The sequence below is a fragment of the Epinephelus fuscoguttatus genome, linkage group LG10, assembly GCF_011397635.1.
Source record: "Epinephelus fuscoguttatus linkage group LG10, E.fuscoguttatus.final_Chr_v1".
Classification (NCBI taxonomy): domain Eukaryota; kingdom Metazoa; phylum Chordata; class Actinopteri; order Perciformes; family Serranidae; genus Epinephelus; species Epinephelus fuscoguttatus.
This window is the reverse complement of record NC_064761.1, coordinates 16853108-16875057: the sequence shown is the minus strand read 5'-3', so window position 1 is coordinate 16875057 and position 21950 is coordinate 16853108. Positions and strand designations below refer to the sequence as shown.

Genomic DNA, 21950 nt, shown 5'->3' with positions numbered 1-21950 from the left:
CTGCATCGCTGTTAAATCCAGTTTAGCAGCTTTCTTAATTTGGTCCTCCATTAACGCGAGTAGTGGCATCGTTAATGCGGTCTGTAGGATCTGTAGCGGTCGCCATTGTTGCTATCCTCACCAGTTACCCACCGGTGCACAGCTTGACATCAGCGTGGTGCTGATTGGCTAATTGCTAGACCTGCCCCCATCCCCGGCGTTCATTGGTCCGTCCATCGTTTGGATGAGATGAATCGCAAATTCATTGCAGTATGCCAGACCAGAGATGCAAGCCTACTCAGTTGAGTCGGCGGGGTCTATGGTCTGGAACCAGACTAGTAATTCTTCAGTTATCTGGGATAACCTGGGTATTATTTGTGGAAAGAAAAGGTTGCTGTTAATATGTTGTCAGTCATGACAGATCAAAACCTGCTTAAATTAAAACATAAATTGCCTAAATGGCTTGATACCAACACAACAAAGTGAGTAGAAACAAAATCCCTCACTTTATCAGTTTTTGGTTTGGCCCCTTAAAACTGTTTTACAATTCGTCAAATACAGCAGCTTGGTCAGAGACTCTACGCTTCAAACTGGGACGCTGTAGATACGGCTCTAGTGTCAGTTTTGGATGGGTCAGTTTCCGCTTGTTCACAGGAAACGCAAGTTTTGTCACCAAAATTACTTTAGGTTTAGGCAGCAAAACGTCTTGGTTAGTACAAAAAAGATCAAAGTCTGGGTAACAATAAGTGTGTTTGTTACATAACTATACTTAGAATGCAAGTTAACAGCATATATTGACATATATCGATTAATAGACTAATTGTTGCAGCTTTGAAGGAAATACTCTGTTAAACCTCTCCAGCGTCAGTAGTGGCGTCAGAGAGGGGCAATACAGAAGGAAAGTGGGAGATCACCCAAAGATGATCGTGCCCAGCATCTTAACAGAGGTTCATCTGTGTGGTAGGAGGTGTGCTGTGGCAAACACAGAGGAATGCCCCGCCTACACACACACACACACACACACACACACACAAACAAACAAACAGAGAGAGAAAAAGACATTTGTTTTTTTAGTTTTGGGCCCTGATATTCACCTGAAAGGATTGCATAAGTTTCGTAAAAATGATGCACTCTTCTGTCCTTTGCTCCTTTCCAGGAATCTCATGATTGATGAGTTGGCTGCTGCACAGCCCCCCAGAGAAAGAGAGATGAGAGAGAGGGAGAGAAAGGTTAGGAGGGATGTGTAGGCCTATTTGTACACTGGAAATATGTTGCATAAGATCTTATCTCATTACCACATTGTATGCTTATTTGTCAACGCCACTCCTGTGCCCTCTGATAGTCTTGCTCTTATTAGTTGTTTGAAGCTTTGCCTGCACTGTGTTTAATAGCTTAGATAGTTGCATCAGCTACTTTATTGTCCATAAGATGATGAGACCAAGTGTGCGTGACCAAACTTTAAGAGTGTGAAAATTAGGCTGCCTTTGTTTGCCTAACTTGCTTATGGCCACCTCAATTGGAGCATCTGTTTACTATTGTTACATCAGATGTGAAAGCAATTGAAACGGGCATTGTGTGGGATGGCTATTAATCTACACAAACAAATATGTACCTTTCTCTCCTTGTGCATTTATGAGGTCCTTTGCCTGATGTTATATAAGCGTGTAACTGGGATTGGGTTGCATCAGCTATTTGTAAAGCCATTATTAATAGTGTGTGTAAAGTCCTCCCTATGCAGTAAGTTGTACACCTGCCTAGTTTCATTCACGTCATTTACTAAAATGTGGTGCAACAATAATGAATTTAAAAAATTTCTTCACTAATTAAGACTTAAGTAATTTGTAAATTGCTTGCTTGGAAACATCTTTGCGTGATCCTGTCAGAAGCAAGTAAACATGAAGTTGCTGTAGCACACAAGCTGTGATATAAATTAGAAAAAAATAACAGATTAAGGGGCCAATGATCGAAACTTTATTGCCAGGCCTTTATAGGCATTGATTTTATTTTCTCCGTATCTGCACACATGAAAAAATGTATTTTAAAGTTGATATTCATGTAGATTAGAATGAGAAGGAATCATCAGATTGCACTAACTAACTAACATGCATAATTCGGTTATTCAGTGTAACACTTTGTAATTGTCATGTAACTTGTGTAAGTTCGTTGAGGTCTGGGCACGTGTGACATCGCCAAATAGACTTCTGACAGCCATAAGGGAAGGAACAGAGCAGGCAGCTGATCATAGAGGTTTTAAACAAATGCAAACAAAGGCAAATTGGGAAATTTATTACATAAACTGATCATGGTAAACGCCCATCACAGTTTACAGACCAACTTTGAATTAAAACACTTACAGTTTTCCTGTCTAATAAGGAATTATCACTGACTTGGACTTTCTGTGTGTGTTGCCACTGTGTTTTTAGATTGTACAAATTACTTGTATGAGTACAATGTAATAACCAGCTTGTAATGAACTGAAATTGTCCTTTAAAAACTATGCCGGCATATGTGCCTATATTATGCAAGTTGCTACAAACAGGGTTGTATTTGTGCGTGTGTGTGTGTGTGTGTGTGTGTGTGTGTGTGTGGACAGCTGTATCATCTCAAATAAGACATACAGAGGTGACAGCATTAGGTCACATTTCACCATCCCCCTGCCCTCAAACTCTCGAGTGTCAGTCAGGTGCCTTTAGTGGGTTTAAGAGGGCTGGAGGTTTCCATACAGAGTGACAGACATCTGAAGGGTTTCAGAATACCTGGCTCAACCAGCCAGTCTAGCGGGGTATCCCTGAACAACAAGAAGGAATGTATTTCCAAAAAATTACCCTTTCTCTAATTCCAAAGATTTTTTTGGAAAGTCAGTGTTAGTGGCAAGGTCTTGGTTGAATTGAAAGTGATATCGGTGTTGAAACGTGGCTAGGAATGATCAGCCTGGCCCCTGCTTTATCCTGTGTCATAAATAAGCTGCAGTGCCAAGTATTTACCCTACTCACAGCTCTCCATACACTCTTGCCTAGACTCCCTATGGGGTATCCATAGCCGAGTTTTGGGAAAAGACCCACTTGTGTATGTGAGGGAAAAGCATGTGTGTGTGTGTGTGCATGTGCGTGTGTGGATGAGGCCTGTTGGTTGAGTCATTAAGATGTTATCAGTTATTTTGCACTACATTTGATTCTGCTTCTTGAACTGCTTTTTATTTTTTTACCAGTAAAGTGAAACTTACTGACGCTAATTTCAAAGTAGGATTAAAATCAGTCTTTAATATGTTGATAGGGTTTACTTGAAATCTCAGATCTGTTGGCATTTTCCAGCTCTTACACTTTTCAACGGTCTGTCTTTGTCTTCTAAGTTAGATTGGTTGACTGAGGTCAAAGAGAAACATAAAGACAAATGTCACTCAGTGTCATGACTTATACAATTCAGTTTTGTTTTCAGTTCATTTCTTCTCACTCATGTGAGAGCAAACTACATTTTGGACTGTTTGTCAGTCTGTCTGCAGACATCCACAGCTCCATCCAGTTATGTCATCCTCACTTACCCCATAATGTAAGTCATGATGTCATTCAGACTCTGGAAAACAAGCCTTTCACATCTGGTTTCAAGAGCAAACAGTCTGAGTCAAAAGTCTTCAAGAGGCTCAATGAGCATTTGCCTCAAAATATCCATGAAATGTTCTGACTTTTATTATCATCTTATTTTGTTTAGGTAATCCAAGTTTTGTTCGTTTGTTTTGCTCTAGTTAATCTTGACCCTGTGTTTCCAGGAAATTTGCAGTCACTTACGAGGGGAGCTACTCTTATCCTACCAAATATATCTAACTGCAACTATATTGATTAATTCTTGGTCTACAAGATGTCAAAAAAGAGGAAAATACATCTCCAAATCACTTGTTTTGTCTAACAAACTGTCCAAAACCCACAAATATTAAATCCACACACACACAAAATTGTAAATCGTTGTATTTCAGAACCAGAGACAGTTTGACATTTTTACTAAAACAGTCAATTCATTTAGAACTGACTGATGTGTCAGCTCTAAATACTGCGTACTACTCAAAAGCATTCACACTTGAGTGCCACCAACACACACATCACTTCACAGAAAATCTATCACTTCCCTCTTTCTGTAAAAGAGAATAGCTCTTCATGGAAAGGGGTTTAACCGATGTCATTTTGGTTTTCTTCTTCCTTGTTCACCTATAAAAATCTACACTTCCTTCTAAACTGAACTCTTTTCCTTTGAATCAGTTAAAGTCTCACAGAGCTGCGCCAAAGTAATATTTCACCCTCTGTGAGCAAATTTCCAACAAATTTCCAAAAACTTGTCAATCTGTCACTCGCCTTTGTGACGACTGAAGGCCTAGCAAATGAAAACCATGTGGCGTTGTGCTATTTCAGCCTGACATGACTCCACTCCAGTTGTTGTTTTGTTATTTTGTTTTACTGGAGTCCAATTCCACGTCGGGTTTTCGCTGCGGCCTGCCACAGAGAGAGAGAGCAGGTTCAGAAAGCTGGAAGCATGCACTCTGCAAGTATTTGAATTATGCCATTGACGTCAGCACAGTCATAAAGTAGACGGCTGCCCTTCCCCTGAAGTATTCCCTTGCCAGCAGGCCTGTTCAGCTCAGCGCAGATGGATTCAAACACTCTCTGCTTCACAGACCGGCTCTTTTGTTTGGGTATTTGAGAAGCATTTGGACCCCCCTCTTCCCCCTCCCCTCCCAAAAAAACACCACCACTACCGCACCCTCTTTGTAGAACAGGACAGAAAGCCCCCTTTTCAAAATAAATTCAACAGTAAGATACCGTCATGTCAATTAAAATCCTCCTGGTTATTATCAACAAAGAAACAAAACAGTCAAATCATGGTTTGGTTATCATTACTCTGCGGTTACCCGGCTGATTTTTTGGCGGAGGTAGCATCCAGATATCTTTGTTTTTCTGAAAGTGATGTTAGGCCGTGAATGCCACATGCCTATTTAGTTGTTACTTGGGGGGAACTTGTATTTAATCTTGATTCAATCAGGAAGTTTCATGTTGCCAAACACAATCAATCTTGTTTTGCCCGTTCACCAGTGCCAATACTCTTTATTGGCTAAATTTGATTTTGTTATGTGGTCTGGGTTACACACACATACACATATGCAGATACACTGACACAGCATGCTTACCCATCATGAGGAGGCATGCTGTGTTGAGGTCATTTGAGGTTTGTCTCAGCTGGTCTTCATATGTTACTGGAGACACTGATCCTTCGTCGCACGCAAACCACTTCGTCATAGAACCCCTCTGGTGCCTTCCCTCGCTCCACTCATCAAGTCCGCACCATCCTGACCCGGACCAGCCTGGCTTGGCCACGTTTCAAGGCCTGCACACTAAATACGGTCTAAATAATGTTAATAAGACAGTCGTGTTTTTCTTGGCAACAGTTCAACAGCAGCTGGAAAAGTGTTGGGACCAAAATGATTTCTTGCTTGGTCCTGTTAAAATGTTATTCAAATATTAAAAGGCAAGAAAACAGAAGAAGCATGACACGTAAACCAAGCTTGTCCTGTTACATGTCAGCATACTGAGGTTGTTTACTTCCTCTTTATTGGAAATCAGAACCTGTAAAAGTGATCAGAGCCCTGGTTTAGAAACTTCCAGAGAAGCTGCTGTTCCTTCTATATTGTCATCATATGAAAACTGAACAGATTGCACCTGCAGAAAAAGTTTGACAGTGTAAAGACCTTATTTGTCTCATTTGTAACAACACAGACCATTCACATTTAACAAAGGCCAGTTCTTTCACATTAACACTAGATCTAATGGTCTCACCTCCTTGGGTGATGGATCAGTGTGTCCATGAGGGACTCCTTGTTCACATTTCCTCAGGCATAACATTAAAACGGTTATGTTCCTGAGGCGCTGCTGCTGCTCTTTGACCCCCCTGCTCTTTGACCTGTGGCATGTATAACATGAGAGAAAAGCAATGTGTGTCATGGAAACATAGCTTGAGGTAACATATTCCATATCCAAAAATTGCATAATTCATACATCGTCTAAGGTAGCCATCAGACTCGACCCAACTCTGCCGACCACTCCACGGGGCTAAATATGAGCCATCTTTAGCCTGTTAAGTTTTGCCAAATCTTGCCCAGATTTAGCTGTTAGAGACAAAGGCCTATTCCAACTGAGACACAGCTGCCGGATGAAATGATTGCCAGCACCAAAATGTGTTCTTGCCCGTTAATGGTTGCCAAATTTGGGCCAGATTGGGCATTGTAGACATGGGCCTATCCCAGCTGAGATATGGCTGTCGGATGAAATGGCAGCCAGCACCAAAATGTGTTCTGGCCAGTTAATGGTTGCCAAATCTTGGCCTGATTGTGTGTTGTAGACTTGAGCCTATCCTGACTGAGAGACAGCTGCCAGACAAAATTGCTTTTCTTACACAATAGGACATTTTCGAAGGACTTCTTCTATTTATTTCAGGGGACTTTTATTTTCATAATGCCACATTTATTACCTAGCTCTTTTTATTTCCATCTCTTATATTCAAATGACTAGAGCATGGTTAACTCACAGATTCAGACCAAACTCACAGATTCAGACCAAAGTCCAAGTTTGATTTGGAATATAGTGGGGCACTAACGTGGAAATCCAGATGCCCAGCCCCTAGCAAATTCTAATTTGCAATGCACGGGAATCTGGCCCCGACGAGCAGAGCCCGCTGAATCGCCTATCGGACCAATCAGATCAGTCTATCTGACAGAGGCGGGCTCTGGGGGGGCGTAACATCATAAGGATAGCACCATGCCGTAGGATTCGAAAACTAAGCAGCCAAGATGGCAGCTGCTGAAGGATTGCGTCCATTCAGTTTAGCTTTGGAAGAAAGGCTAAGCCATCTACACTTATCTTTTTCCTTGAGAGAGAAACAGAAGACTGCCCTAGAAGCCTTCTTTCCAGGAAGGACGTTTTTGCCATTTTGCTGACGGGATACGGCAAAAACATAATGTATCAGTTAGCCCCACTGGTTGGCAAACAAATGGGGCTTAGTGCAATGAATACGTCACCTTGTTTTTTGCTCTGATTGGCCATCGTGCCATCCAATTGCATGCGGCGGCATATGAAATGCCTCTGTTAGTGCCACCTCTTGGGTAGGAAGGGTGTATTGGTGAGGGCCAGACTCCAAATCTTTCTAGATTTGAGTTCCTTTCCAACTGTTCCTTTGAGGGATCACTTCAAACAAAACAAAAACTTGTCAAACACATTTTCTCACATCCCTTTAGAGGTACCTAGCCATGAAGATGCCTTTGGTGTTATTTGCCCTGGTTTACAGATTTTAATCTCTGGGATTTCTGCTAATACTTAATTAGAACAGAGGGGAGTGGAATTTTGTTTGTGGGGCTTAAAGCATTAAAATCCTGCATTTAAAAATATCAACAGCCACATTTCTTTCCAAAAAATCATATTTAGGTGAACTGACCCTTTATAGGAAGCTTTGGTTAAACGTCTAAAATGTGCGTGTGCTGCAGGAAGAAAAACAGCTATCAAACTAAGAAATCAATTTATTCAATTTCAGTTTGACTCCATTCGTGATCCAACATTTTCCTCTGACTTCATAGAAGCTGAGTTGGGTCCAGCAGCAGCAGCTGCTGCATGCTGGCCCATCCTGATGAAAGTTTTCCTGATGATTTTAGAAATCTGTCCTCACCCCTGACATCAGATCCAGCCCTGCACCAACAGCACACCTCTATAATCATAGCTCCAGACGCTACTTTGAAACCTAAGAAAAAAAATAAAGTATCAACAGCGACAGAAGTTTGGCTAACTAGGTTCATGGCTCCTCTGATCCATGCTAATCAACCTGAGGGGCAAATGCCAGTCAGCGTGACAATGAGGCCCATTCAGCCCCGTCAATACTGTTGCTCCCGATGTGGGAGTTCACCTCAGGTAACACAGACAAAGCCTGGTCTGTTGCTGTGTGTTTGTGTGTGTCTGTACACACATTTGAGTGTATAGAAGCTGAAGGTAAGAGAGCGAAATGCTGTGGTGAGAAGGAGCGAGGGGGGTGATATGTGAGAGTTTATGAGAGCAAGAGTCAAAACAGATTGAGAGAGAGAGTGAGAGTACAGCTCAAGGACAGGACGCTGTTACAGGTCTCTCACAGGTCCACAGAGTTGCTGATAGGACAGACAAACCACCTCATTGACGTCTGTCCATTTTATCAGTGACAGTAAGAGAGATGCAGAAAGAAAACATTTAAGATTTTTATACCAGAACGTGACGAACAGTCAGATAGCGGTGAATACTGTGTGTAAGACTGAGGCAGACGCCTTGTGTCTCGATGAACCTTCAGACCCTGTGATGTCAGACTTTCTATGAGCTCAGTTAACTCCTCACATAAACCTCCCACATGCGTAAATCACACTGTATCTCTGTGTGTGAATGAAGTGTGCGAGACATATCAACAGTCTAATGTGCAAGGCGTGACTTGGTGGGAAAAACGTAATGGCATTTCAGACTAAATAAGTATAATTATTAGATATGATGGACCTCTGTGTGGCTCAGTTGGGACTGACTCCCCATTTGGACTGGATTAATACAGGGTACTGAAATATTCATATTTGCCATGCTCCACTGTAACTAACTGCATCATCATGGATGACAGTTTACAGGAAGTTGTTCACGTGGTCAGATGATTTTCCAAGAAATATTACACAGAAGTCTTCATTCTAAACTCAGTAACAAGAAATGAAGTGAAATTATTTTAATCTTATCATATTAAACAATCATTTAAGTCATATTTTCAAGCCCAAATGCCAATAAGTCATTGGGTCGTCTTTTTCAGATGTTAGAATGTTCTGCTCTTCTGTGTTTCGTGTCATTGTAAAATTAATTTCTTTGGGTTTTGGACTGATAATGCACAAAACCATGTGAAGACCTCACCTTTACTGTTTTTACAAACCAAACAGATAACAAATAAATTTGGGAAATAATTATTTGATGATGAAAATCCCTATTCTGTGCACAGAGACACAAAGATAGCACAAAAATACAAAATGTCTGTCTTGCTGGGACTTCAAATAATAGATGCCAAAGCACAACAGCTTTCTGGGAATAAAATTAATACTGGGGGAGAACAGTCACACACATATGCACTCCAGGCAGGATTAAAATCACAGATGAGCACATGGGGTACTGCTGCAAAATCAACCAAACTTCTCAAGAATAATAAATCCTGTTCGATGAGGCTTAAGAGTGACATCCAAACATTTGTAGGCTTGCATCCTAATTTTCTCACTCCTCCAGGATTGACAGTTTGATTAATACAGCAGTTATTTGCTGTTATGCCAAGTATTCTGCAGGTAATCTTATATCACTGGCCAACCTTTGGGATTTCTTGTGTGCTCCTCAGATTTATGGCTGTCTCTGCTGCTTTCCCACTGAGTTCTGTAGTAAATCAGACAGGAATGTGTACATGTCTATGTTATGGAAAGGGCAGGGAACACTATGTCCACGGAGAGTGGTGGTGGGGCGGCTGTGGTAAGAAACCAAAAGACACATGTATGGTTGTTAGATGTGACTTAGTCAAGGCACTTTTTGTTCGAAGTTTTGTGGTCAGAACTGACTTTATTACAGTTTAAATGCGAGCAGAGGAGCCACAAGTCAGGCCAGAAGTCACATGAACGTGCCTCCTTCTGCTACACCAGAAACAAGTCAAAAACCTGAGTTCACCTGCAAACAGCCAAGCAAACATTTCCTGCATAAGTTTTGTCATCCCAATTTCAATTCATTTCCATTTTAGATTTATTTAATTTATCCTTAATTTTAAGGAATATTTCGACATTTTGGGAAATTCACTTTCTTATTAAAAGTGGTATGATGACTGATACAAGTTTCCCTAAAAGCCCACTCATCAACAATTAAAAGGAAGGAAAGGATTAAACAATACAACATGTTACTTAGTGAGCTCGTAGGCGTGTTTTTCAAACTTTAGACAGGGCAAGACTAGCTTTTTCCCATTTCCAGTCATTCTGCTGAGCCGCTTCTTGCTTAATATGACAATATAATACTTAGTACACAAACATAAGAGTTATGTGGATCTTCTCATTGAACTTTTGGCTTGCAAGCAAATAAACCTACTTTTCAGAATGTCGAGCCCACAGAACCCACCATTTGAGGTTGGTGACATTCAAGGGAGACCAGCCAAGGCGACATCATAAAAAAGCTGTGGACAAAACAATAGAAACTTAATCGAAGAGTCAAAACAATACTAAAACACAGCCAAACTGAAAAGCTCGAATTGAGCTAAGAACAGATAAAAACAAAATTATGTTATTTATTATAGATTTTACAGTCAAATCTTAAATCTTCCTCAATTTAATTTCCTCCTGCAGACTCCTCCAACTGGCTGCAGTAGAAAACATCTAAGCTGTCTCTGCGTTAGGGACAGACAGCACATAAACTTCAAGCTGTGACACAACAAAGAAGTAACATGAAGCACTTCTGCTTTAGCCTAATCGCCATATTACGACAAGTCAGAATTGTTGGTCTGTGAGTCAGCAGCCCAAATGTGTCACAGTGCTGCTTCTGGAGGGTCACCACATGAAAAAGGCACCAGTATGTTTTACCGATACTGCGTCCCAGCGCAATAAATTTCCCCGTTAAGGCTCCATTGATGTTTTACTGCAAATTCAAGTGGTGAAGCATGTGCAAATCCTCCATTGCAACATTGAGCGTTCAGTCATTATTTCTCTCCCTTCTGTTTATAATTCACAACCGCAGGGCAACAAAATCCTGATACCACTTATTGAGACATTATTTGCATTCCGCCTCCCTGTAAATCAGATAAATGAGCTCTAATGAAAGACAGAGTCATGATGTCACTTTATCATTTCTCAGAACCCGCCTTATAGAAATGTTTCAATCAACAGGGTCACATAACATGCTCCTAAAACTGCAACCTCCATCACCAGCCCCTTTTCCCTCTTTTCATAATACTTGTCAGTGACCGATTTTGCAATGCTGTGCATGCAAAGTCATAATTGGGCTCATCAGAAGTGGATGAGCAGCACTACAACAGCCCACTGCCTCACCGTGCCATCTCTGATCATTGATAGGAAGTGTTGTGCAACCGCACAGAGGGTTTCGGCTCGTTCTCTGTTTCTTGTAAAACAAAAGATGTCATAGATGAATGGCTCCTCCCCTGACTCTCTCATTCAGGAGCCTGGCACTGCTGTCGATCAGTCCACGTCAAAAGTTTGGTTTCTTTTTAAGTGTGTGTGGTCCGTTTACGCTGGTTCACTGGAAATGTCGTATCTCACCCTTTAAAACCCACATGTGTTGCTTGATGAATGCTTACTCAATACATTAAAAGCAGAAATTAGTATGAAAGGCGATAAAGGAGTGATTGTCCCCTGATGACTTCTTATCCTGTGTGTTTGTGCCTGTAGGTAATCTCTGCTGATGATTTAACCTCCACAGTGCCATTTAGATCTAGGCTGCTGATAATGCGCTGCAGCCCTCCTGCTGTGCTGCACCTAGCATCACATCACAGGCAGGAAACTGACTCTGTCCCCACGAGAGGATGACAGATGCAGCTGTCTTGCACACACACACACACTGCTTTAACTCCTCTGGTCTGGTGTCCTCTGGGCACACTTGTCCTTAAATAATCTGATAGCAACATATTGTGGTGTATATTTATGCTTTGGTGTGTGTGTGTGCACCTGCTGCAAAGAAGAAGAAGTCTCCCATAAAGTCCTGTATTAACAAATTGACAGAGCAACATTTAGAAACACCATTAAAATCAGTGACTTTAAGTATAGTAGTTAATTTTTAAAAATTGAACAAGCAGGTTATTCCCTGAAATAAAACAAATCTTAAACTGGAGTAAACTGTTTTAGTTTGGGGGTGGGAGGGGCAGACAACACGATGTCAGATAATGCGTGTGCTACCTTGTTGAGCACAGTGGCAATGTAATAGGATACTTTAAAGTCTCTTTTGTAAAGCGTACCACAGCGAAAGCCTCATACCGAACAGTTAAATACAAATACATGTATTGTTTCATCCCTCATATTGAGTTATCTTCACAGAAAACACCCACACATTTCTTTATGTCTTATTACTGATGGTTTTCAGAGAACAAGTTTGTGTAGGTGTCAGCAGTGTGTTGTTACTTTGTCTGTTTTATCCTTCATTGTTAATGGTGGTAGGAAATACTGTATCTTACCATGAACATGACGCTCACTGAGCTGAATGTTGAATCTAGAGAAAGAGCTGACCTTATATCCTCAAACCCCTGCCTCCCTCAGCTGGAAAGTACATGTTTGTATCTTTGTGTGTGAGCGCAGCGATGAGACATTTCAGTTGATGTAAAGCACATGCTGGTGTGTGTGTGTGTGTGTGTGTGTGTGTGTGTGTGTGTGTGTGTGTGTGTGTGAGTGTGAGTGTGTCTGACTGCACAGCATGTGTGTAGCTGTGTGTTTTCCTGTCTGCCCTGTTGGACAGACACTGTAGGTCTGAGCGCTGATCAGAAAGGTCCTTGTGTCGGGGTGGAGGCGGTGGAAATCCCCTCTTACATTGTGGTGTTACTGTATGTGTGTGTTGGCTTTTGAGTGCTGTTTCCCTTGGTCCATCTGAGGCCCTGAGAGTACAGAGCTGACTGCTGTAACTAAAGTAATTGATGGAATGCAGCGAGCTTGCATGCTCCTCTGTTAAAACAAGTGAGAATATAAAAGCATGTATTTGTTGGAAATGATCAGGGAGTTTTTAACTGTAATTCCTAAATGACCTTCTTCATGTATAATGCCTAGTTAACACTAAATGACTTAAGCCCTGATTTTCTGCTCATCCACAGTTTTTGGAGGTCCCTGACAAAAGCCCAAATACAGAGGCAAATCGGCGTTGGCTAGGAGCTCACAAATCTGCTTTCAAGCTCTATCTTTACATTGGCTCCCAGTTTGTTTCAGGATTGATATCAAGATCTTATTGATTACCTTCAAGGCTCTTCATGGCCTGGCTCCAGATTGCATTACAGACCTTTTAATCCCTCATAAACCTTTGCAAAGTTTGAGATCCTAGGGCAGGGGTCTTTTGTCTGTTTTAAAGTCCAGGATGAAGACTAAAAGGGACAGAACTTTTTGTTAGTGAAGATTCTCAGACATCCAGGTCATGGTATTCTTAAGTGCTATATTGTAGGCATCTGGGCTTGCTTTAGTCCAGTTGAGAGATGAAACATCTTCAAGAGATGAAACTTCTTCAAGAAACTCAAGCAAGTCCAGTTGCCTGCGATACAGCACTTTCTTGATTTTAGTTTTGGACTTCTTGTATTTTATCTTTAATCTTGGTGATTGTCATAACCCGGCTCAAGGGCAATGACAAAAACGGAGATACAGCGCGCACTCAAATACAAAAGCATATTTATTTAAGTAAAGCAACGTAAATAAACACAATGCAGGTGTGGGGTGTGTTAGTCAGTGTGATCAGTAGTGTACATGTGAATGTGTGGAGTATGCAAGGTGTGGTGTTGTGGAGATAACCTAAAAGAAAAGCCACACAAAAGTATGGGCGCTGGCGAAGCATCCAGAGCAAGAGAGAGAGAGCACGGCGTCAGCCAGCACTGTTTATATCCGTCCACGCACCAGGCCCAGGTGCTCGTGATCCAGATAATGAATCGATCAGCTGTTTACATCGGTAGAAAAACACAACACGTCACCAATTACGTCATCACAACAGCATGTCAACACGCTGAACCAACCCATGCAGCCAAGCAGGGGCCGTCGCAGTGATATTTTAGTTTGTTTTGTTCTCCTTGTGTTTTAAATGTGTGTAGTTTGTAAAGGACTTTGTAACTATGTTTCGAAAGGTGCTATTGCAGATGCATCCCAAACACAACCTATATCTAGCAGGCTAAACTCGACTTGCCGAGGACCTGTCATCGAGCTACAGCCAATGACAGTGTAAGACAAGTTTACGGGAAACCTAGCGGAAGACTCGGCTGTAGCAATAGGAACTTAATTATAAGTGCAACATCTGCAACATGGACCAAAGTTGTTGCTGCAACAGGAGGTTGCAACAGGTTAAAAATAGTAATTACATGTAGAAACAGGCTATTTTGTGAACACGTCTTGCAATAACAAAAAATCCTGTCCAATATCTGTCACTTCTCGTGTATTCATGACAAGACGTAGTTCGGAGACCAGAAATGCACATTGGGGATTCCTCCTGGTGAAAGATCTTGTAGCACGTGACCCGTGTCGCCAGTCAGTCATGCATTGTGAAAACCACAACGACTTCAAGACCCGCGATAAGACAGCAAGTTGTGCGGTGCGAACAGTACAGCAATCTGATGACTCTGAAAGTCGTGTAGTTTGAACTAGGCTAAGGAAGAAATGAAGCAACAACATGAAAGCAATCTGCCTCTGGAATACAGTTATAGGTTTTAAAAAGTAATGATATACTGGGTTTGTAAAAAAGAAAATTGTACAGATTAGTTAGCCTAAAAATCAAACACAAACATAAAGAAAGTTGGGGCAGAAATCCGTCATCGTGGTTTCCAGTGCCACGCTCTTATTTATCTTGTAGAGTTTAAACACTTTAAGCAGAATGCCTTTTAGAGTTAATGGCCCCGAACAGGTATTTCTATTGTTTCAATAATCTTGTCTGCAGTACAACTTATTTATATCAAGTCTTGCCCTTTAACCCTGCTGATTATTTACCTTTTCTCAGATTCTCGGATTAATTCTTCCTCTGAAGATTAGGATTTAAACACTGAATTTAGATTCGATTGTTGCTCTAAGTACCATAACAGTATTGAGAAATAGCTGCGAGTCAGTGTCCAATGGCTGCACGCTTAGCACATAAATCCTTTGTTTTTTATTTGACTAGTGGAGAACTGCACTGGAGTAAAGACTGGTATTGGCTTTGCTTGCCAGCAGGGAAGGGATCAGAGTAAGACTGTTATACAAGCGTCATAGTTAAATGGATCTGGCACCTACCTAGAGAATGGATTTAGTATGTGGGGACCCACAAGAAGTTGGCCTTGTGACCAGTTTTAGGCCCTGACTCACTAAACCAGATTTTACAGCACTGTATCCATTTTTGTGGGTTTTGAAATCAAAGTCATGAATGCGGTTAAGAGCTCAAGCAATCAATCTAGCAATTCAGTTTTACCCTGCTGCAGCCTCTTTACCACACACTTAAACACACGTCAATAAGTGAGCAGCTTTTGTTGATCACATCAGCACCCTTTTGTCCCAAACTGTAATCCAATTCGGTTTGGTGAAAAATATTACAGCTTAAAGTCACGTCTTTCCATCAGTTTAGTGTGGCGACTATTTCTAAATACTGCAGTGCCCATCAGGTGACTATTGCTATGGCAAAGAGCAGCCAGATGTGCAAATCAGAGCTGCAGCCAAATGTAAATGCTTTAAACTGTAGCTGGTAATTTTTATAAAAGATAATATTTTGATATATTTACTCTATCACTGTCAACAAAATCATACTCCTCTGGCTTCTCTATTTCCTTGTATTTCTAAAATGGCCTTACTGCATGAGACAAACTTCGGAGCTGAAGAGTCTCTACACAGCTGTCAATCACGTCAATCATGGTTCATTACTGCAGTAAAACTGTCCAATTAGGCAGTGCTGATCAAGTATGAAAAAGGATTCTTTTACTGCGTCGCCCATTTCTTGCTTCAGATGTTTTTGGGATCATGTTTTAGTGTACTGTTTAGCTGCATATTTACATTCAGTCACTCATCAAAAAGCAATTGTGCGCAGCCTGTCCTTGATGAATGCTTTTCCTTTCTCATAAAATGTGCAAAGCTGATTTTTCTCAAAAGCTTAAACCCTGCATTGCTTACATGCATTTTCACTAGCTTGCAGTTTTCTCCATAGCGTTTGCTGGCACATTGCTGCTTCTCTTTGCGTGTTAGGAATGACAGTGCTGTGAATCACATTACCTGCACAAGAGAAAGAAAAACGCCACCGAGTACCTTTAACTGCTGCAAAAGTAAATCAAACACTGTGCTGTGATTGCTGATTTTGTCCTCAACTGAGAAGTTAACTGATTTAAACTGCTGAATGTCTTATCCAGCTTTTATGAAGCATAATCTTTAGTTTCCGCTCTTTGTAAGCAGTGCTGCATTTCAGGCTTTGTGATTGGATCTGTTACTGAAATGTTTCTCTGGAGTCGTAGTCTACTTCTCTCCTTAAGTTTTTGCACACGGTCTTGTAACTTTTGCTTTTTATCAAAGAACCAGATACTTTTCAGATACAACTGTCCATCTATTGTACTGATGATTCAACCATGTGAGAGATTCATGCAGTTCTAAGACTTGATTCACTCAAACTGCAGTTCACTCGAAATTAAACAAGACTTTTACCTCTCAAAAAAAAAGAATTACTTTTTTACATTTTACTGCACCGGTTAAATATATAGTATTTCCAAGAGCTATTTTAAAGGATGACAATCTGAGTAAGTCAACAGTCCATAGGCATGTCCACACAGTAAACTTTCCGTCCAAGTTTAAAAGTTCAAATGAGAAAACAGTTTGAAAAAAGGACCTTTCTTCGCTTTTCAAAAACACAAACCACCTCAAAAGTGTTGAGAATACGTGGAAGAAACATCTCAAATGAGTGTAAGCCCTTTTGACATCAGAAGCTTGTGCCGTTAAACTAAACACAACACTCGCACACACACACACACATACACTCCCCTCATCAGAGTGAGGGAAGGCTGTGGGCAGAGTGCCAGGTGCCTCTCATGTTTGGGAGAGCAAACAGGCTTGGGTCTTTGATGGCGAGGAGATCAGAGCACTGGACACATTCTACGTGGCCACGCTAAGGTCGCCGCAGTGCACACCCTGCTGCCATGTTGTGCTCCGCAGCTAGGAGACCCAGAGTATACACAATGCAGGGGCAGCAGGCAAGTGTGCATGTGCATCTTTGTGTGTGTGCGTCAGTCCGACTCCGCCGGCTACCTCATCACACACCCCCTCTGCCTTCCACTCACTCCAGCCTTGATGTACAGTTGTCTGAAAAACACAGTTAAACCACAGGAACAGGGTTGGAATATTGACTCTGAATTCATTCAAGAATATTTCCGTGCAGGCTACAACACACTCTTGTTTTCCTCTTTATCTGGTCATAGGCACTCTGTGGTGTAAATTATATTTTTAATTTTTAAGGAGAAGTCCCTCATTACGTTGTTAATTATGCTTACTGTAACATAGGGTGTTTAAAAAAAGTGGGAAACCGATGTTAAAAACTTGGGTTGTAGCTGTGTGTTTACTCCTGTCTTTTATTAGAATCAGTTTTTATTTACATTTTACCTTCTTTTTTCTTTTATTTTTGTCCTTCAGCTTTACTTGACACAGGTTAGTTTTTCATACTGGCTTGAATATGCTTGTTTTAGGATGACATACCAGTATATTTTTGTCACTCTCCTTTAATTTCTTCCAGTAGTATTAGCTTATGTTTCAATTTTAGCTCAGATTTTTTGCACTACAATCACTTTTTGCTGCAGTTTTTGCAAAAAAAAAAACAGTGCAAGACAAACTGATAACTATAATTTAAATTAACATTTAATATAAAGCTGAAATGATTAATCAAGTAGTTGATCAACAGATAATCGATATGGTATTTTTTCCAGCAAAAATGCCAAACAGTATGAAGATTTTCTTGCAAAATGTGATAGTATACTATCAATTTAGTGGTTTTGGTTGACAAGACTTTTGAAGACATCACTTTTTTCACTATTTTCAGATTGAGAAAATAATCAATAACTAAAGTAACCAGTAGCAGCAGCCCTAATTTAATAACTATAATACTTAAAATACTAAATAGTATAGATGACTGAAAAACAACAAATGTATTATGCCAAAAAAAAAAAAAGACAGAAAATGGGCCAATACAACAAAAAAACAGCACAAGGCATAATTACACAATAGCATACACATGCTGGCTGCTGGTAAATGTTACGGAAATATTGTTCAGTTCTGGTAAAATTGATACCTAAACCAGTTCCTGTAATTTTGTATCTGGGCTACATTTGTATCTGCACTGTGGTTGGGCCTTTGACCTACTGTGAACACACTGCACAACAATAACCGCACGCGTCTCTACAGCAGCTGTTATCATTTATGCACCAGACCAAAATGACAAATGTTCTCTACTCTGCATGGACTGTACTGCATGTGGGGCCCCGCCTGAGACTGATAGGTCCATTACCATGTTTGTGTCTCAACTACTGTTCAAACAAAACAGCATCACTATATGTGGAGTGCTGCTATCTGCTCAGAGTCGATAATCAGATGTGATAAAACTGATGTTACTTCATCCGTGTTGCTTGTTTATTCATTTGCGTGCATATGAATGTCAGAGGAAGCAGGAAATAATTTAGAGTTAACACAAAAAATTGGTTTGGCATAACAAAAGCTTGTGTGTGTGTGTGTGTGTGTGTTTGTGTGTGTGTGTGTGTGTGTGTAGATTTACAGGTGTCTGTTTGCTTCCTGTGAGGTGGGGTACAGTGCATCTGTGAGGGGATGAAGGGGGGTGAGGAGTATCTGATTTCCTGCTCTGAGGGGTTGACTTCATGTAAATGAGCCGCGGGCCTCGGATTGTGGGTCGGGGAGGGGGAGGGGGGCGTCACATGCACGCACACGCACACGCACACACACACACGCAGGGAGAAAAGTTGATTGTGTGACAGAGCTAGCTCAGATCCCTTGTTTCCTCCGCTCAACTCTGCTCTGCTGACAGCTGTGAGTCTCACTCGCTCGCCACAGCTACACCTCCTCATGATGAAGGAGCGCTGCAGCCGGGTGCCACCTCTAGCCATTCCCTCTCCTCAGCTGCAGCAGGCGCCCCGAGCGGGACCCATGGGTGGATGTTGCCTGGGAGTGTCTGGGCAGCAGTCGGGCTCCATGTGCTCCGTCTGTTCTGACAGTGTGTCTCTGTGTGCCGGCTGCTTGTTGACAGATGAGGCGTACCAGAAGCTGGCCATGGAGACGATGGAGGAGTTGGACTGGTGTCTGGACCAGCTGGAGACCATCCAGACCTACCGCTCTGTCAGCGACATGGCCTCCAACAAGGTAGGAGAGGCTGCATCATGTTACCTTCTTTAAGCTTTTCAGTCTTCTTCATTAGTGAGGAGAATGTTGAGGGGCACAAGGCCAACAATGCCTTTATTTTATCATAAACAGAGAGACCTTTGAAAAATGCTTCACTGATTGCAAATGTTTGCACAGAAATGGCTTTGCTCTCAAATCTGAGCAGCAAGCGACTCTGCGAGGAGAACAAATCCTTTACCATAATTAACACATGAACAACAGTGTACAGATTCCAGAGATACGGTATCTATTTACATACATGAACGTAGCATGACCCTGGGCAAAGTAAACAGCATTAAAAGTCTGCACATGTACAGTAAGAAGAGTTTGGTCTGGTAGGGGCTGCAGGAGTAAGCAGTGTTGGTATGAGCGCTGTTGGGCTGTAAAGACCACCTGTATGAATATGACTGGATGTAACACATCAGCTGACTTCTGCCTGTGCCTGTGCCAAGCTCCAATATTTTCTGCGTAATGTTTTTTTCCCTTTGAGCAAGAATGGTCTGACTAAAGGAAGTGTGTTTTTTGTGTCTTGGCCCGCTGTGGCCCTCTTTTCATCTTTCCTGTAAAACAACTTTTTACTGTCCACTGGTAATTCTGTTTCTTCTCCGTCATTGATTGTGAGTTATGTGCACCGGGGGTCAGTTCCTGGTTCAATTCAATTCAATTCAATTCAATTCAATTCAATTCAATTCAAGAACTTTATTTTTCCGTTAGGAGCTTCGTCTGTGAAGAGCGACAGTGCATATTGAACAAAATAAATACAAATAGATAAATACAAAATACAAATACAAATGTTAAAAGGAGAGCAGAACAAACACACACACACAAGCATATATATCAGATCAAATCAGCTGTTATTCATTAGTCTGATGGATGAGGGTACAAAGCTGGACATGGCTCTCTTTGTTTTAAAAGCAAGAGATCTGTACCTTAGACCTGAGGGTAGGGGTTTGTAATGGCTGTGCAGTGTGTGTGTGTGGTGTCTGAAGCTATCTGAGAACCCTTTTGTTTAGTCCTTCTAATATAGATGCTGAGAAGTGGTTCCTGTGCCAGTCCGATTATTTTAGTGTTGTTGGTTCTTTTTTTAAGTGACTCCTTAACCATATCACTCACTGACAGATCACAATACACAGCAATATATGGCTGTCTTCACGGTTTACAAGTTGATTCTGCTGTCTTTGTACTCCTTATCTGTATATGTATCTAAGAATTACTCAGTTGGATTCATGTTTAAAGTTAGTTACCAGTTCAGCCTATTTAAAATGGCTCTCTAAGTTTTACTATTATTATCAGTTAATACCTATACATATATATATTTGTCTTAATTTTTAATGTTTTTCTTTGTGCAAAAATGGTAAAATGGACAGAGGGACGGGGTTTGGTGTCTCCGGCTGTTGTTGCCCTTTTTCCATCTTTCCTTTTACACGCCTTTTCACTGTTCACTGGTTATTCCATTTCATCTGTGTCACTGATTGTGTGTGATGTGCACCAAGGTTCAGTTCCTGGTTCTTTTTATAACAACTAGCAGTTGACAGAGCATGACAGAGATTGGTACCAAGAAGTATTGGGCCATATCTTATAGATCTCTTGAGCTGCTCTCATGCTTTCACCTTGACTAACTTTGTCTATTTCTTGTGTATGACGTTGCAACTGTTATCATTAGAGTCATTGTGTCTGGTGGTAATGAGGTGACATAAGTCTGTGTAGCAGGTCTCATGATAAAATCATGGTAGAACGTGTCAGCTTCTTTTCAGTGAATCAGTTTTACACAATAAAGTGAGCTGTGCTGGCCATGTGACATCATCACAGATGTACACTGCGTTCCAAATTATTATGCAAATTATATTTTTCTCTGATTTTTCTAAATAGTTGATGCAAATGACAGTCAGCATAATTTTCAAGTCATCAGCTGTTAAAGTTTAATTCAAATGTTATTGAACAAACCTCCCAATGAAAACAGTATTTTTTTAAAAAAATAAAAAACTTAAAATGCACTGTTCCAAATTATTATGCACAACAGAGTTTCAAGACATTTTATAGGTTGTAAAGAACTGAAAATAGTCATTTGTTGAATATGCAGCATTAGGAGGTCATATTTACTGAAATCAAAAGCTATTTCAATCAAAAACATCTTAACAGGTCAAGTTACATTTTAACACAGGACCCCTTATTTGATAGCAGCTTCACAATTCTTGTATCCATTGAACTTGCGAGTTTTTGGAGAGTTTCTGCTTGAATTTCTTTGCAGGATGTCAGAATAGCCTCCCAGAGCTGCTGTTTGGATGTGAACTGCCTCCCACCCTCAAAGATCTTGTGCTTGAGGATGCTCCAAAGGTTCTCAATAGGGTTGAGGTCAGGGGAGGATGGGGGTCACACCATTAGTTTCTCTCCTTTTATGCCCATAGCAGCCAATGATGCAGAGGTATTCCTTGCAGCATGAGATGGTGCATTGTCGTGCATGAAGATGATTTTGTTTCGGAAAGCACGGTTCTTCTTTTTGTACCATGGAAGAAAGTGGTCAGTCAGAAACTCCACATATTTTGCAGAGGTCATTTCACACCTTCAGGGACCCTAAAGGGGCCGACCAGCTCTCTCCCCATGATTCCGGCCCAAAACATGACTCCGCCACCTCCTTGCTGGCGTCGCAGCCTTGTTGGGACATGGTGGCCATCCACCAACCATCCACTACTCCATCCATCTGGACCATCCAGGGTTGCACGGCACTCATCAGTGAACAAGACTGTTTGAAAATTAGTCTTCATGTATTTCTGGGCCCACTGCAGCCGTTTCTGCTTGTGAGCATTGGTTAGGGGTGGCCGAATAGAAGGTTTATGCATAACTGCAAGCCTCTGGAGGATCCTACACCTTGATG

The 21950-nt window shown here is 41.2% G+C and overlaps 1 protein-coding gene across 3 annotated transcripts in view; it reads left to right on the top strand.

Annotated features, from left to right (window-relative positions):
• Positions 1-21950, top strand: part of pde4ba (phosphodiesterase 4B, cAMP-specific a) — a 193668-nt gene that overhangs the window by 151422 nt on the left and 20296 nt on the right. For all 3 annotated transcript variants that reach the window (XM_049589019.1, XM_049589020.1, XM_049589021.1), the window contains one exon: positions 18948-19060. In XM_049589019.1, coding sequence (XP_049444976.1) covers positions 18948-19060 — 113 coding nt within the window. The remainder of the gene's footprint in view (positions 1-18947; positions 19061-21950) is intronic.